The sequence below is a fragment of the Branchiostoma floridae genome, unplaced genomic scaffold (assembly GCF_000003815.2).
Source record: "Branchiostoma floridae strain S238N-H82 unplaced genomic scaffold, Bfl_VNyyK Sc7u5tJ_1477, whole genome shotgun sequence".
In the NCBI taxonomy this organism is placed as follows: Eukaryota; Metazoa; Chordata; class Leptocardii; order Amphioxiformes; family Branchiostomatidae; genus Branchiostoma; species Branchiostoma floridae.
Window position 1 is genome coordinate 17,771 of NW_023365726.1, and position 12,760 is coordinate 30,530.

Below are 12,760 nucleotides of genomic sequence, written 5' to 3' on the forward strand. Positions count from 1 at the left end.
AACATGAAACAATGTCCACACACTGTGACTGCTATAGCTAGTGGTTGTATGGTAGGCGTGACGCACAATGCAAAAATACGCGTACGGAGACACTAAAGCAAACGAGACCCCAAAGGGGTGTACGGTATGGCATGACTTAACCAGCATGTGGAAAATTTAACCGTTGTCAACATGTCGGGAGACGGAGACATGTAACGGTTTGCTCAGCCATTATGGCCAAGTCACCGATTGAAGTATCGAGAAGTATTGTGTACATTTTACCTTATTTAGAACTACACAAAACTCTATAAAGATTCTTGTCACGTGTGTAGTGACGCAGTGTTCGTAGGTCAGCCTACGGTGTTTGTACCGGACTGGTCGAAGAATACGTGTGGGCATGTGAGAACCTCTTGTACACCGTAAATCGCTGTCCCCGATAATGCAATGCCACATGGCCATGAAGTCTTCCATCATCTCTGATTGCCTTGTCACACATGTCGTGGGGAGATGACTCACAAAAAAGTCTACTACTAAGTGGGGAATCAGACGGTCTCCCATTTCACTTCGAACAGACAACACTTATATAGTCGTGCGACTGTTATTGACTATTCGTTGTGGGCAACGGTTGTCTTTAGACATGCGTTCGGAGTACTGCGGGACACCGGCGGCGCAGGATTCCACTGCGGTGCGTGACCCACAGTGACCTCTTGCTTGCAAATTAGAAATGGCGGGAGAATTCTTCATTTTCGTCATGCAGCAGATTACTATTCTTTTGCTTGCAAACAAACATTGTCCCCAACAAAGAATGACACAGAGACGGGAAAATCTGGAATTAAACCTGGCGTTCGTGGCCGCCGGTGGTATTACAGATTACTACTAGTATCATGAAGGATGTAGCCACTGGTGGCGGGGCATTGCGCTGGAACAGGCAGTTTCTGATGACAAATACGTTTCCATTACTGATTGCATGTATATTTACGGAAAAAAATGCCCTTTCAAATAGAAAAAAAAAACGATTTTTCTTTAGACATGTGAGGAATAGTCGCGGACCCCCCGCTGAAGGGTCGCGCGACTGGGTCCGAGGTGGTCGCACGATGATTCCATAAAAACCCTCGCACGACTATTTTGATCCTCTTTAGACAGCCTAAAAATATCGTCGCCGGCAACGTTGTTGACAACAACAGTCGCATGACTATGAAAGTGTTGTCTGTCTAAAGTCGGCCTTATCTCACTGCACTTGGGGTACCGGTGCGGCACGGCGGGGGTCAAAAGATTACTCAACGAATTTCAGAGATAAAGTAGGTATTGTCTTCCTTTTTTTTTTGTATTTTGTTGTCTTCTAAGTCACACTTTTACGTATTATGCAATATCTAAATTATAAAAAAATCGGCGAAAATAACACAGCAGTACAGCAGCGCTGCACTGCTACCCCAAGTGCAGTGAGAGACCACCTTAAAACACATACCACACCGAAGAAACAAGCTAACAACAAAAAAAGCGTTCTCGCAGTTCCAGCCATCTTGGTGTTAGGGACAATGACTCTCAGTCCAATGTCCTTGACGGGTATCTATTGTATCATGATCCTGATTTCAGTCTGCCTCCTGAAAGCTATTGCATCACAAACTGTAAACGTAAAGCAAGAAGGAAAACCTCCAAAAAATAATCGACTTCTATGCAGAAAGACATTTGCATCATGTGTCCTAAGAAGTCCCGGCGGATAAACCCCGCAATCTTGAAAATGTGATGCTGTGTATTATCAACTCTTGTAGTACCCCTCCGGGATCCCCCCCCCCCCCACACACACACAAACACCCCCAGTCCATCAGGCGATCGCGCTGTGACATCCAAGTTGGATTTATGTAACCCTTGATTCCATATCTGGAATATCGTGTCAAATGTAATAGGAAGACCAATTGGAATTGGAGTGTAGGCATGGGGAATCCTACTAGGGGAATCCCGCTTTCAGTCTGGCAAAGGGGAATTCCGAAAATACCAGACAGGTCCGAACTTGCCATGGACAATGGAAGCAAGACATAGAATGCTGTGTTGCCCTATGTATGGAGGTTAGTAACTGTACTTATTTAGTTAAAGTTTGTGTGTGTCATACGATCTATGGTACTATAACAGTAAATGTACCCAGGTTATTCATGATAATGTGATTAATATTGAAGTAACTGTTGCACAGTTGCACTAGACTAGTGCTCAATTTCTCAATGTCGCTCGTACGTTGCACATATGAAATTAAGTGTAGTATTCAACCTACACAGACTGGTCTATTGGATATAGGACATGGCCCATAAGTCGTTGTTTCTAAAACGTAGGGCAGATGTTGCCTGTTCTGGAATATCTATATTATCACATTTGTGTTATGTCGTACGTAATCCATAATATAACCGCAGTAATGCATGATTCAAACAACAATAGGGAGGACCTTGCGCCATGTATGGTCATGCATAAAATGCCAGACGTATCACGTCATTCCCATAGATGAATTCTTACCTCATTTTTTCACATCACTGTGATAGAACTGTATGAATACTCAAGACTGGGAATCAGGTATGTCTTTAATTGCCCTTTTCTCTCATTATCAAAGGGTAAAAAAATTTAGACAATAGCATTGCTAATTGCTAGTGTTTTAGCACTGAAATGATTCTAGGGTACAGTAGTGGTAGTCAAGTGTGACGTCATCGATTCAAACTGGTTGTTGCACACTCACTGCAAAGTACGGCACATTGTATGGGCCCCATTGTTTGTGCATTAGTATATATAGGTCATTGCCAATGATATATGATGCTATTTCTTGTGTAAAGTTATATTTTACGACCTTACGTTTACTTAACTTCTTGGGTCGAAGTTCTGGAATGCGACACTCAGCATATTGCGTAATACCAAGGAGGTTGATACTTGGTACTACTGAAATCTTTAGACTATTTCAGTCCGCGTCATACTGCAGGAAAATACGAAGCTCGTTCAAGGATACCACTTAATATTATGACAATTTAGTACAGACACACATACACACACACACACACACACACATCCATGCACACGCACACATACAGCGGAGAGCAGGTGATACCTCATTATTGCTTAATTAAATCACCGTGAATTGGAAATTATCACCCAGTCAGAGGGCGTAGATTGTCCCGTCTCATACTTGACCCGGAACTACACTGTCATATCCAGATCTCGACCATACCATGTACCAGCAGGGTAATGTGTATTCACCCAGATACGATTTTCATCCTTTTTAAGCCATAACAGGTTTTCTCAAATCCCGTACTTGAATCCTGAACAAATCAAATCTGGATCAACCACTGTTTAACCAGAAACCACTGTATGACGTGTAAAAAACACATCATGTGGACCCCATTATAGAGAGATACTGTCCTATGACTTACTATGAATTACTCATGTGGACCCCATTATAGAGAGATACTGTCCTATGACTTACACACAGCTGTATAGCATTTTGCACGTGTTAGTCCTTTAATTTTGGGTATGCTCAGTTTTTTCTTACAATTTAGGTAACTCAGAATAATATACACAATTTGCACCTTTTTTTTTAGCTTCACTCAACGGGCCTGCAGTGAAGAATAAGAAACTGGCAAAAATTATAGATGAGATAGACAGTTTGCGCCAGGCAGAATAGGGGTGCGAAACCGTACATGTAGTTTCGCTTCTCGAGCTCAGCAGTTTTGTCAAAAGTGTTTTCATTCAGCACGAAGAAGTCGTCAACCAGTACGGGTGAGTACAAGTTACATGTACATATTACCAAAGGCCTACATGACTCAGACGCAAAGAATCACAACATCAAAAGGGCTTGGGTTTCATTCGATGAGATTTGAGTTGATTTATTTCTAAATCAATGGGTTGGTAGACGATAAGGCTGTACAGAATCAGAACGCCTGACTTCGTGTATATCTTTAGATTGTTTGAAGCAAGCAAAATCTCAGTACTAATGGTAGAAGCTGTATGGCACAAGTATAAACCTACCGATCATGACATTGCGAAACTCAATGAAAGAAGCTAAGATGGCGGCCACTTTTTTTTCGTTCTTTGCTGTTAAATTACGTAATACTATACAGTGTATAGCTTATGGCAAGTAGCATGGCATAGAATCCAGCTTCAATGGTAGCATGGGTGCCATCCAGTTACCAAACTGTGTGTCTTCATGAAGGTCACAGAGTGGTTGGATACTTAACATAAACACAGGGCAACGAAACAAGTGCTGCTGCTGTACGTACTTTCGAAACTTGTGACACCACGATCGCGCGCCCCTAGATTTTACTTGTTGGGGAACCCGTAAGTCGTTACATCAATAGTTTCCTGATAATTGTCTCAGCCAATGAACTGACACTTATATTAGCAATATTTATAGCCCAATTACCAATGCATGTACAAGCTGCTTCTATGACCTGTACTTGTTACAAAGCAATAACGTTCTTCTATAATGTACCTGGGCCGTCGTACCTCTTTGAGGTCAGAGTTGAGCCGACGTCCTTCAACCATGGATGTTTTTGTTTACACGCTCCGCTATGACGCGACTGAAGGTCAGTCGGTGTTGGCCAATCATATGGGTAACCTTAGCGTTACCAAGATTACGGCGTCAGTATAGTCAAGAAGTTTGAAGCTATCGAGAATCTGGACGGCAACAGCTACATGTATGTTTCGTATCATCAAGCTATCTTACTGATGGCAAGGAAAACTCGCTACTCGGAACAGAAAGGTCTTGATGGTGAATCTACAAAGCTGCTAGCTATGAGGTCGTCGCGAAATATGCATGTGATATAATAACAACATGTAACCGCTGTATCCAGACAAGTACTTTGTAAGGCTTGGGGGCGTAGAGAAGGTAGGGACCAACACTTATATATTCAATAAACAGCTGTATGTATGGAAAATTAATGCCTGTACGAGTATCCATCCGTGTCATTCCTTTCGTCTATCAGTGGTTCCACGGTTCAAGAAAATGTAAATCCCTAACTAAATGGTGCATATCGCAGCGTCCACTTTTGTAGCCCTGAACCACACAACTTTGTGCAATCACTACAGCAGGAGGCTAGTCCACTGGTAGTGGTTTCTGTGTTCAACTTCCATACTCTTTGAAGTCTTTCCCAAATGCTGAGTGCCATACAGGGAAAACAGCATGTCCCATTTTTAAAAGTATTTGATACATGTACATTATTGATTAGGGAGCGAATTCAGGACCTACCGACTGCTATTGCACAGTTTGCGTTCTATAAGACGAAATAATGCTTGCATACATTAGCTTCAGACATTGATACTTTCTAATTGTAAAGTATGATGAACATCACTGATTAAATAGAACGTAAATGAGCATTAAGCCAGCTGCAGTACCGACACCAAGAAAGATCAACATTTGGTATGTTATTTAGTCATAAACTGTACAATGGGAATTACATGCTTGTTGGTTGGTGATAGTCAACGAGATCACTACAAAAACTAGAAAGGCCGACATTTGCTTGAGAGCAAATACAGCATATTTCAGCCATCTCCCTCATGAAACAATAGGCCTTGAGGTCGTTGACCCCTTTGGCCATTGGAAAATGACCAAAAAAATCCCAAATATATCATTTTAAAGTAGTCCATGCCAAAAATTATACATGGGTCATTTGAATAGATATCTAGAGCACCCCTTTACCAATTTACGGGTCATTAGGTTGTAAATCGAGGGAACAGGAGCCAAAAATGTCCAAATTTTGTCAAAAAATTGCCATAAAATCGCAAAATTAAGCATTTTGTTGTACCGTATGGGAAAACTTTTATTGAATTTATGTGCACATAATTGAAGGGCACTTTTATACCAACTTTCAGATCATTTGGTTGTAAAACGAGGCTACAGGAGCCAAAAATGTCCTTTTTTGGTAAAAAAATGGCCAAAAATCGCAAAATTAAGTATTTTGTTGTACCGTATGGGAAAACTTTTATTGAATTTATGTGCACATAATTAAAGGGCACTTTTATACCAAATTTCAGATCATTTGGTTGTAAAACGAGGCTACAGGAGCCAAAAATGTCATTTTTTTGGTCAAAAAATGGCCAAAAATCGCAAAATTAAGCATTTTGTTGTACCGTATGGGAAAACTTTTATTGAATTTATGTGCACATAATTGAAGGGCACTTTTATACCAAATTTCAGATCATTTGGTTGTAAAACGAGGCTACAGGAGCCACAAATGTTCTTTTTTGGTCAAAAAATGGCCAAAAATCGCAAAATTAAGCATTTTGTTGTACCGTATGCCCAAACTGTAATTGAATCTAGGTGAGCATATGATCAAGGCACCTCTGTACCAAATTTCATGTCATTCGGCTGTAATACCAGGGTACAGGAGCCCAAAATATACATAAAAATTGACAAAAACCTCAATAAAATCATTTCAAAGGCAGATATGAAAAAAATGAAAAAAACACCTGAGGGTATTGGCTTACTCTACCTTTGTGCCAAATTTCAAGTCAATCGGTTAAAAAATGGCGGAGTTGATTCGATTTGAAGATTTGACAGGAGAAAGAAAGAAAGAAAGAAACATTACGAATACAATATATTTCACCATACCTATGGTATGGCTGAAATATAATGAAGACTTTCACAGGCTAATGTTAAAGTATGGGCGTTTATATGACTTAGTACAACAATAGTATGCAGGACTACCATGAAGTAAATGTTGTACATGCATACTGCAGGTATTCTTAGCACATAAACTTTTATGCCCAAGGCTATTTACGTAAGGTATGCGCTTGAGTGTGACACGTTTCTATCCCTGTGAACAGCGATTCTTATAATTAATTCACAAATTCTCTCATTTGAATGTAGTTTTATTCAGCAGAAAAAAATGAAGACAAACAAATAGCTTTGCTATACGTTGCTGTAAAGCGTTGCTGAATCAGTATTAAGTTACAGACCAAACAATAGCTGTTGGTTAAAGTAAACGGCCACATAGTTAGGTAGAGCTTCGTCTCAAAAGTCACATGTGTCTCAACAAAGACATACTTTTAAGGCAGACGCCCCCATCATCTTTTGCAAACGCACTCCTAGACAAAAGTCACTATCCTTCCACCGGCCTATAAAGGGGTGATTTCAGTCACCATACTAACAACATCAGTGTTAGTACTCACTCATATCTCAAAGGAGCATATTTTCACTTTAATACTTAAACAATGTACTTTTGAGATTGGCCTCAAGCCCGCTGGATTCCTGCCAACCCGCCAAAAACTGGCACTGTGGACAGTCTAAGGTTCCTTTTCCCGCCAAAAACGAGGTGTTGTATACAAAAGGTTACGCCCTACTTAAAACCCGTACATTTCCCTTCCAACTTTCGCATTTCATGAGAATAAATTACGATCTTTGATGGAAGCCAAGTGTAGATACTATCTTATCCGAGCTTCCAGATTGAGACAATCATTAAAACGGTTTTACAGTAGCTCGGAAAAGAGAACTTAAATCACCGTCAGCGCGATATTTTCCAGCCATTTTTGCGGTGTCAGCGCGGTACTTTCCGGCCTTTTCTTATTTGGCAATCATAGACCAACTCAACATATCCTCGTTAATCATAGATAGAAGAAATTTGGAGTCCTTACCCGTAAGGTGATGGCCACCAAGCTGTATCTGTCTGGTCACAAGTTAGGATTACAGTCCGCTGTTGGTGCCTCGCTCGACGCCTTGAAGTGATCAATCTACTGGTCCAGAAGTTTGTTCTTGCCTACAACCAAAAGAATACTGATGATATTTGTTGCCGTCTCTCCCGGTGATAGATACTAGTACATGACCAGCAAGACACACGGCATGGTTAGGTAATCTGTGGTAAAGAGAAAATCTCGCCTCGTGGTAGGACGTGCAGCCTGAAATGGCGGGAAAATGTGACGTCACATAAAATGGCGTCACCTTTCGCATGCGCGGTGTCGCGGCATGCCACAGTCGTATCTGGCACAGACCCAGACGTTACCGAAATAGATCCAGATAATTCACATTCTTCACTTAGTGAAAATGTGACGTCATATAGATATGGAGTCACCTTTCTCATGCGCGGTGCCCATCGTTTCTGGCACAGTTCCAGACGTTACCGAAATAGAATAAACACATCCTTAACTTATTTTCAAAATTCTCTTCTGTAGGGCTAATACATCCGACCCAATCACTTATAACTGTACCTGTGACTTAAGACTGGTCTCTTTAGTTAAGATGCCATAATGTTAGTGTTACGTTCTTTCCACGTTAAAATGCACCTAAACTAAATGCAGTACCAAAACATTTAGCATTGTTGTATAAAGGCCTGATCAGTGGAGGTGGTAAAAGTTACAAGTACTGTTTCTTACATTATCTTTGTACCTTTGTGATCACGAATTTTTGACACTGGCATGCACTTCAGTGAGGTGACATCATGTATTACTATTGGCTTAGCGGAACAAAAATATCCAGAGCAAGTATATCCTAAGACGCCTTTTTAGGCTATAGAAATCACAGTATTACAGTGACACGTTTATGCGTCGTTTGATGGGCGTTTTACTCACTGTCTTTTACAGGACATTGATATGAATACGCGGACCACACTGCAGACTAATAACGATAGATGAACATGAAGGATCTTGCTCTTTCATGACTATTTAGTATGTTCTGTCAGACGTAAGGGTTTCCACATTTAGAAGTCGCTCCTAGTTTAGGGAAACTCGCGATATTCTTGCTAAAGCTACCCGAATGGTAATGGTACTTATCTGCCCAACTTACAAACTAATTGAAAAAACACCTTGCATTATAGTAAAGATAAAGAAATAGAATGATACCTATGCAAATAAATAGCCATCACATCGTGCACTTTCATTTCATTTATTGGAATCATTTTACAAATGCATTTACTATTGCTACATACAATCTTGCTACTTACATGGCTATGTGTCCAATTACGGACTAAAGGAATTGTTTTGTTATCTATCAACAAAGGGAAATAGACGAAAAATCTCCCTACATCAATTCCATATGCCATGGCCACTAGGTTCGATATATGTATATAAAGTTGCAAATATCTTTGAAGACAGTTCATATTATCCAAGTGTATTCGTCGAAATAATTCTAATAAAACGATAACTGTGTTTTCCTTCTATGTGTAGGACAGTAACGGCGAAAATAAACAAAGGTTGATTTTTCGTCTATTTATCTTTGTTCAAATTTAACAAAATATCGCCAATATCAACAACTGAATAACACCAACAGTAATACTACTATGTGTTTACCTTTCGCTCATATATTGGGAGGTGACAATGCAAATACATTTATTACGCATGGAAGAACTTAACACATCAGATGAGAATTCGCATTTTCAACAAAAAATCAGTACATTTATATGTATGGATAAACGAAAATGTGTTCTTTGTGCACATAATGCAGCACTAGCAGGGATATCTCACCTTCTTAAGATTCTAAAGGACTGTACTACAATGTTCCCAAAGGAATTCGAATAAGAATTTGAACAAGGACAAAGACAAAGACCACATTGTGACGATGAGTGCGATGTCAAATGCTTTGTCAACAGATTGGTTACGCAATGTTGGGTCTGGTCGGAAGTTGTCTATCAACCGTCTGTCTGATTTGTTCCAGGCATCCGCATTCTTGCCTGAGCATGAGGAATATTGGACTGTTGTTAGCATATTTTAATTTTGATAAGGTCCAAAAATTCTATAAGAAATTCCTATACACCATTCTGCAAACATAGATTCATATGTGGCATTGTGTACAATATGGCATTCATAGATACGTTACTAAAGTAGTATATTTTGCTTTAGGTGTTATATGGTACATAACACTACCTAGTAGAGTATACTTACGTGATGCCTTCAGTTGAGGTTGGAGACATCCACTGTCACCTTCATGAACATGGTGTCATCCTTGACTAAGGCACGGTGGGTGTTCTTGAGCTCACTGAGCGGCACGAACAGTGGACAGCCACTGGCAATGTTTGCAGTATTGGTAGGGCGCTGAAATTGTACAATACATTGTTGTACAGAATATACAACCTTATATTCTAGACACAATTTAAGATTCTGTAGCTAGTAGAGAACCGATTGGTCGGGGTACAATTATTACTGTACATATTTGACATTAGAAAGTGAAGACAACATGGCTTGAGTGATTTTGTGAGGAAGGGTGGAAAGTGAAAAAAAGATAAGATGAATTCCAATTGCAATATTCGTTTTTGATAACGAGAACATGAATATGATATACGTGTACCTTAAAGGCAGCACTTGCGACGTCTGGGCGGTAGGATTCCATCACGCCAGAACCTCCATTCTGGTCCACACATTCGAAAGTGATCTAGGAAGATTGGTGCCTATCAATAGATGGTTTATCTATCTATAGCCCATCATAAGTACCATTTATACCGATGTTTTACTTCCTCATTACAAACTATCATTAGAAAGTTGTTTCAGGAGAAAATGTTATCACAAAAGACCTGGAGGAAGCAATTCAAATGCAACAAAATCAAATCAAAGTGTAAAATTATATCACATTACAGCATAAAATCGAACATGCCTGTATGTCATTAAGCGCTTCATTTTCTATATGAAATTTAGATTTCACAAAGTACATGTATTAACATGCTTAATTGGCAAATGAACACAAAGGCTAGAGACAAGTGAAGCTAGAGACTACCTTCTGGCGGAAAGGCCACGTCAGAAGTTGGTCGTAGTCTCCCTTCACGATGACTAAGAACACGGAGATGTGCGTTCCCTTTCCCTCGCCGTCTCCGTCCAAGTAGATACGAGCAAACATCTTGTATCCGTAACGACTTGTGTAGAAATTAGGAGAATCGATTTTTATATCCTTCCCCGAGATGGCGTTTTGTCGCCTGTGCTTGAAATCGTCGATCTTCCATGTAAGCTTGCCATCGTAGCTGCCAAATTCTAAGGTAGAGAGACGACTGTCCCTTTCCTCAAGTGCGGTTTCATGGCGAGCCAGGATTCTCTCGTTAGAGCGGAGCCTATTTTGGAGTTCCTTGATCTTCTCCTTGTCGCGACGACGACGGTTCTCACATGTCGCGAGCTGCTGAACTATACTGGGTAGCTTACGGAAGAGCTGCTCGCACATCGTGTCGAGGATTTCGCGCGTACGGTTGTCTAAGGCAGCGTGCGTGTTACATAAGTCGTTGTAGATGCGTTGTAGCTGGTGCAGTTCGTTTCGCACGAATCCCAGCCTTGCTTCACGTTCCCTGCAGTCAGACTGGTGGGCCAAAGAGTGTAGCAATGTGTCGATCAGATAAGAGAGGTGGTTGACGCGGTGCCGAAGTCGCTGTGCACCGAGTACATTGTTGTCGTCCTGTCCGTTAGGACTACCCCGGCTCTCTTCTGGAGTGTCCCCGCTCCTGCCTTCATCATCGCTGCCTCCTCTCTCCATCTCGAACGGTTGATACCTGCCAATGTATATAGCGAAGCCTCATATCAAAAACACTGGAATTTGCTTTTGCTCGCCTCTTTATTTGTTTACCACCGGTGTCAACACTGCATAACTTTTGTTCCAACCTGTCCCAAAGTTCAGCAAGAGCCTAGTGAGTTTTAAGACAAAGAGGGGAGAATACAGGATGAATGTAATTTTAAGAAAATCGCTGTTGTCGGCGAGTCATTTACATTGTAAAGAATTCGTCGATTCTTTTTAAAGCTCTGCCTTGGTATTTGCTGAACTTGAGACAAATTGGATAAAAAATCACGAATCCCGTCATTTAAGCTAATCACGTGACCAGGGGAAATTTGCATATATCCCATGATGCACCGCGGTCTCAACTATATATACGCTCGAGCCGTGACGTCATCATTTGAAAAATGGCGGGTTCCGGTGATGGTAGCATCCCGGGAGCTCCCGTAAACACAGTGTTTACGGTTGAACCAAAGCTGTTGCAGGACGCTCCAGAAGTTTTACTTTGCTGTGTAAACACTCACCAGTTCCCAATCCATTTCTCGGGGGTTTCGTGCATCGAAGTAGTTACACGGCGCTGTCACATAGCAGTACCGGGCGACCCGCCGTCAGTGCGCCGGCTGTGCTTGATGCCTGATCGGAACCTGGATAGCCTGTTCGCCGGGGTGACTTCCCCAGTGAAACTACGGATCAAGTCTAGTTCTACCATTGATGTAAGGTTTACTTTATTTCGTAGATCTTTTAGGGACCTCCAGTATTTTTTATGGTTCGAAATTTTACAGCAACAGAAAGGCTACGAATTATAGGGGGCATGTAACGTAACGTATCGACTTTGTAAATGTTTTCCAGTGGCACTATTCCTTTTCAACTCTGATTCAAATCGAGTTCTATTATAGTTTTATGTACTAGTATGTGATAGTTATTTCTTCATTTTACATCAACACCGGCTATTGTTTTGTTGTCGAGTATTTTCACAGAAAAAAAGGTACAAAGTGATGTATTTTCAGCGTTCAGTCAGTATTACTGGGTATTTGAATAGGACTGAAAAACGTGTATAATATGAAAGGTGATTTTTCACAGCCACTTTATTTGTAAAAATTATTTGCTGTCAATGGTTTTACATCATTTCAGTGTTTGGGTATTGGAAGGGGATAGTTTTTTTTTACTGAAGACTCGTTAGCAATATTCAATTATTTTTTTAAAATACAAATACTAGAGTTTCACGACCCCATACCTTTGGTCAACAAACCTATCTTTACTAATAGTAGAAATCATGTCTGTCTGAGGATTGAGGCATTTACAAAAACTTGTTTTTTCCTACCACCATTTGTGGAATGGAACATGTTGTGAAGTATGTACATG

At 40.6% G+C, this 12,760-nt stretch overlaps 1 protein-coding gene across 1 annotated transcript; it reads right to left on the reverse strand.

Moving 5' to 3' along the window:
* Positions 1-9,825: 9,825 nt before the first annotated feature.
* LOC118407805 (TNF receptor-associated factor 2-like) lies at positions 9,826-11,558 on the reverse strand. Its single transcript, XM_035808337.1, has 3 exons — positions 10,643-11,558; positions 10,220-10,303; positions 9,826-9,966 (listed from the first exon to the last, which is right to left on the reverse strand). The coding sequence occupies exons 1-3, from the start codon at positions 11,381-11,383 to the stop codon at positions 9,826-9,828; spliced, it is 966 nt and encodes a 321-aa protein (XP_035664230.1). The 5' UTR covers positions 11,384-11,558.
* Between the last annotated feature and the right edge of the window lie 1,202 nt (positions 11,559-12,760).

Excerpts from the sequence above, each read along its gene's own strand:
- LOC118407805 (XM_035808337.1), bottom strand. The coding sequence starts at position 11,383 with ATGGAGAGAGGAGGCAGCGATGATGAAGGCAGGAGCGGGGACACTCCA. Across the intron at positions 10,304-10,642 it reads CGTGGCCTTTCCGCCAGAAG|ATCACTTTCGAATGTGTGGA; the intron begins GTAGTCTCTAGC and ends CAATCTTCCTAG. Across the intron at positions 9,967-10,219 it reads TCGCAAGTGCTGCCTTTAAG|CGCCCTACCAATACTGCAAA; the intron begins GTACACGTATAT and ends GTACAATTTCAG.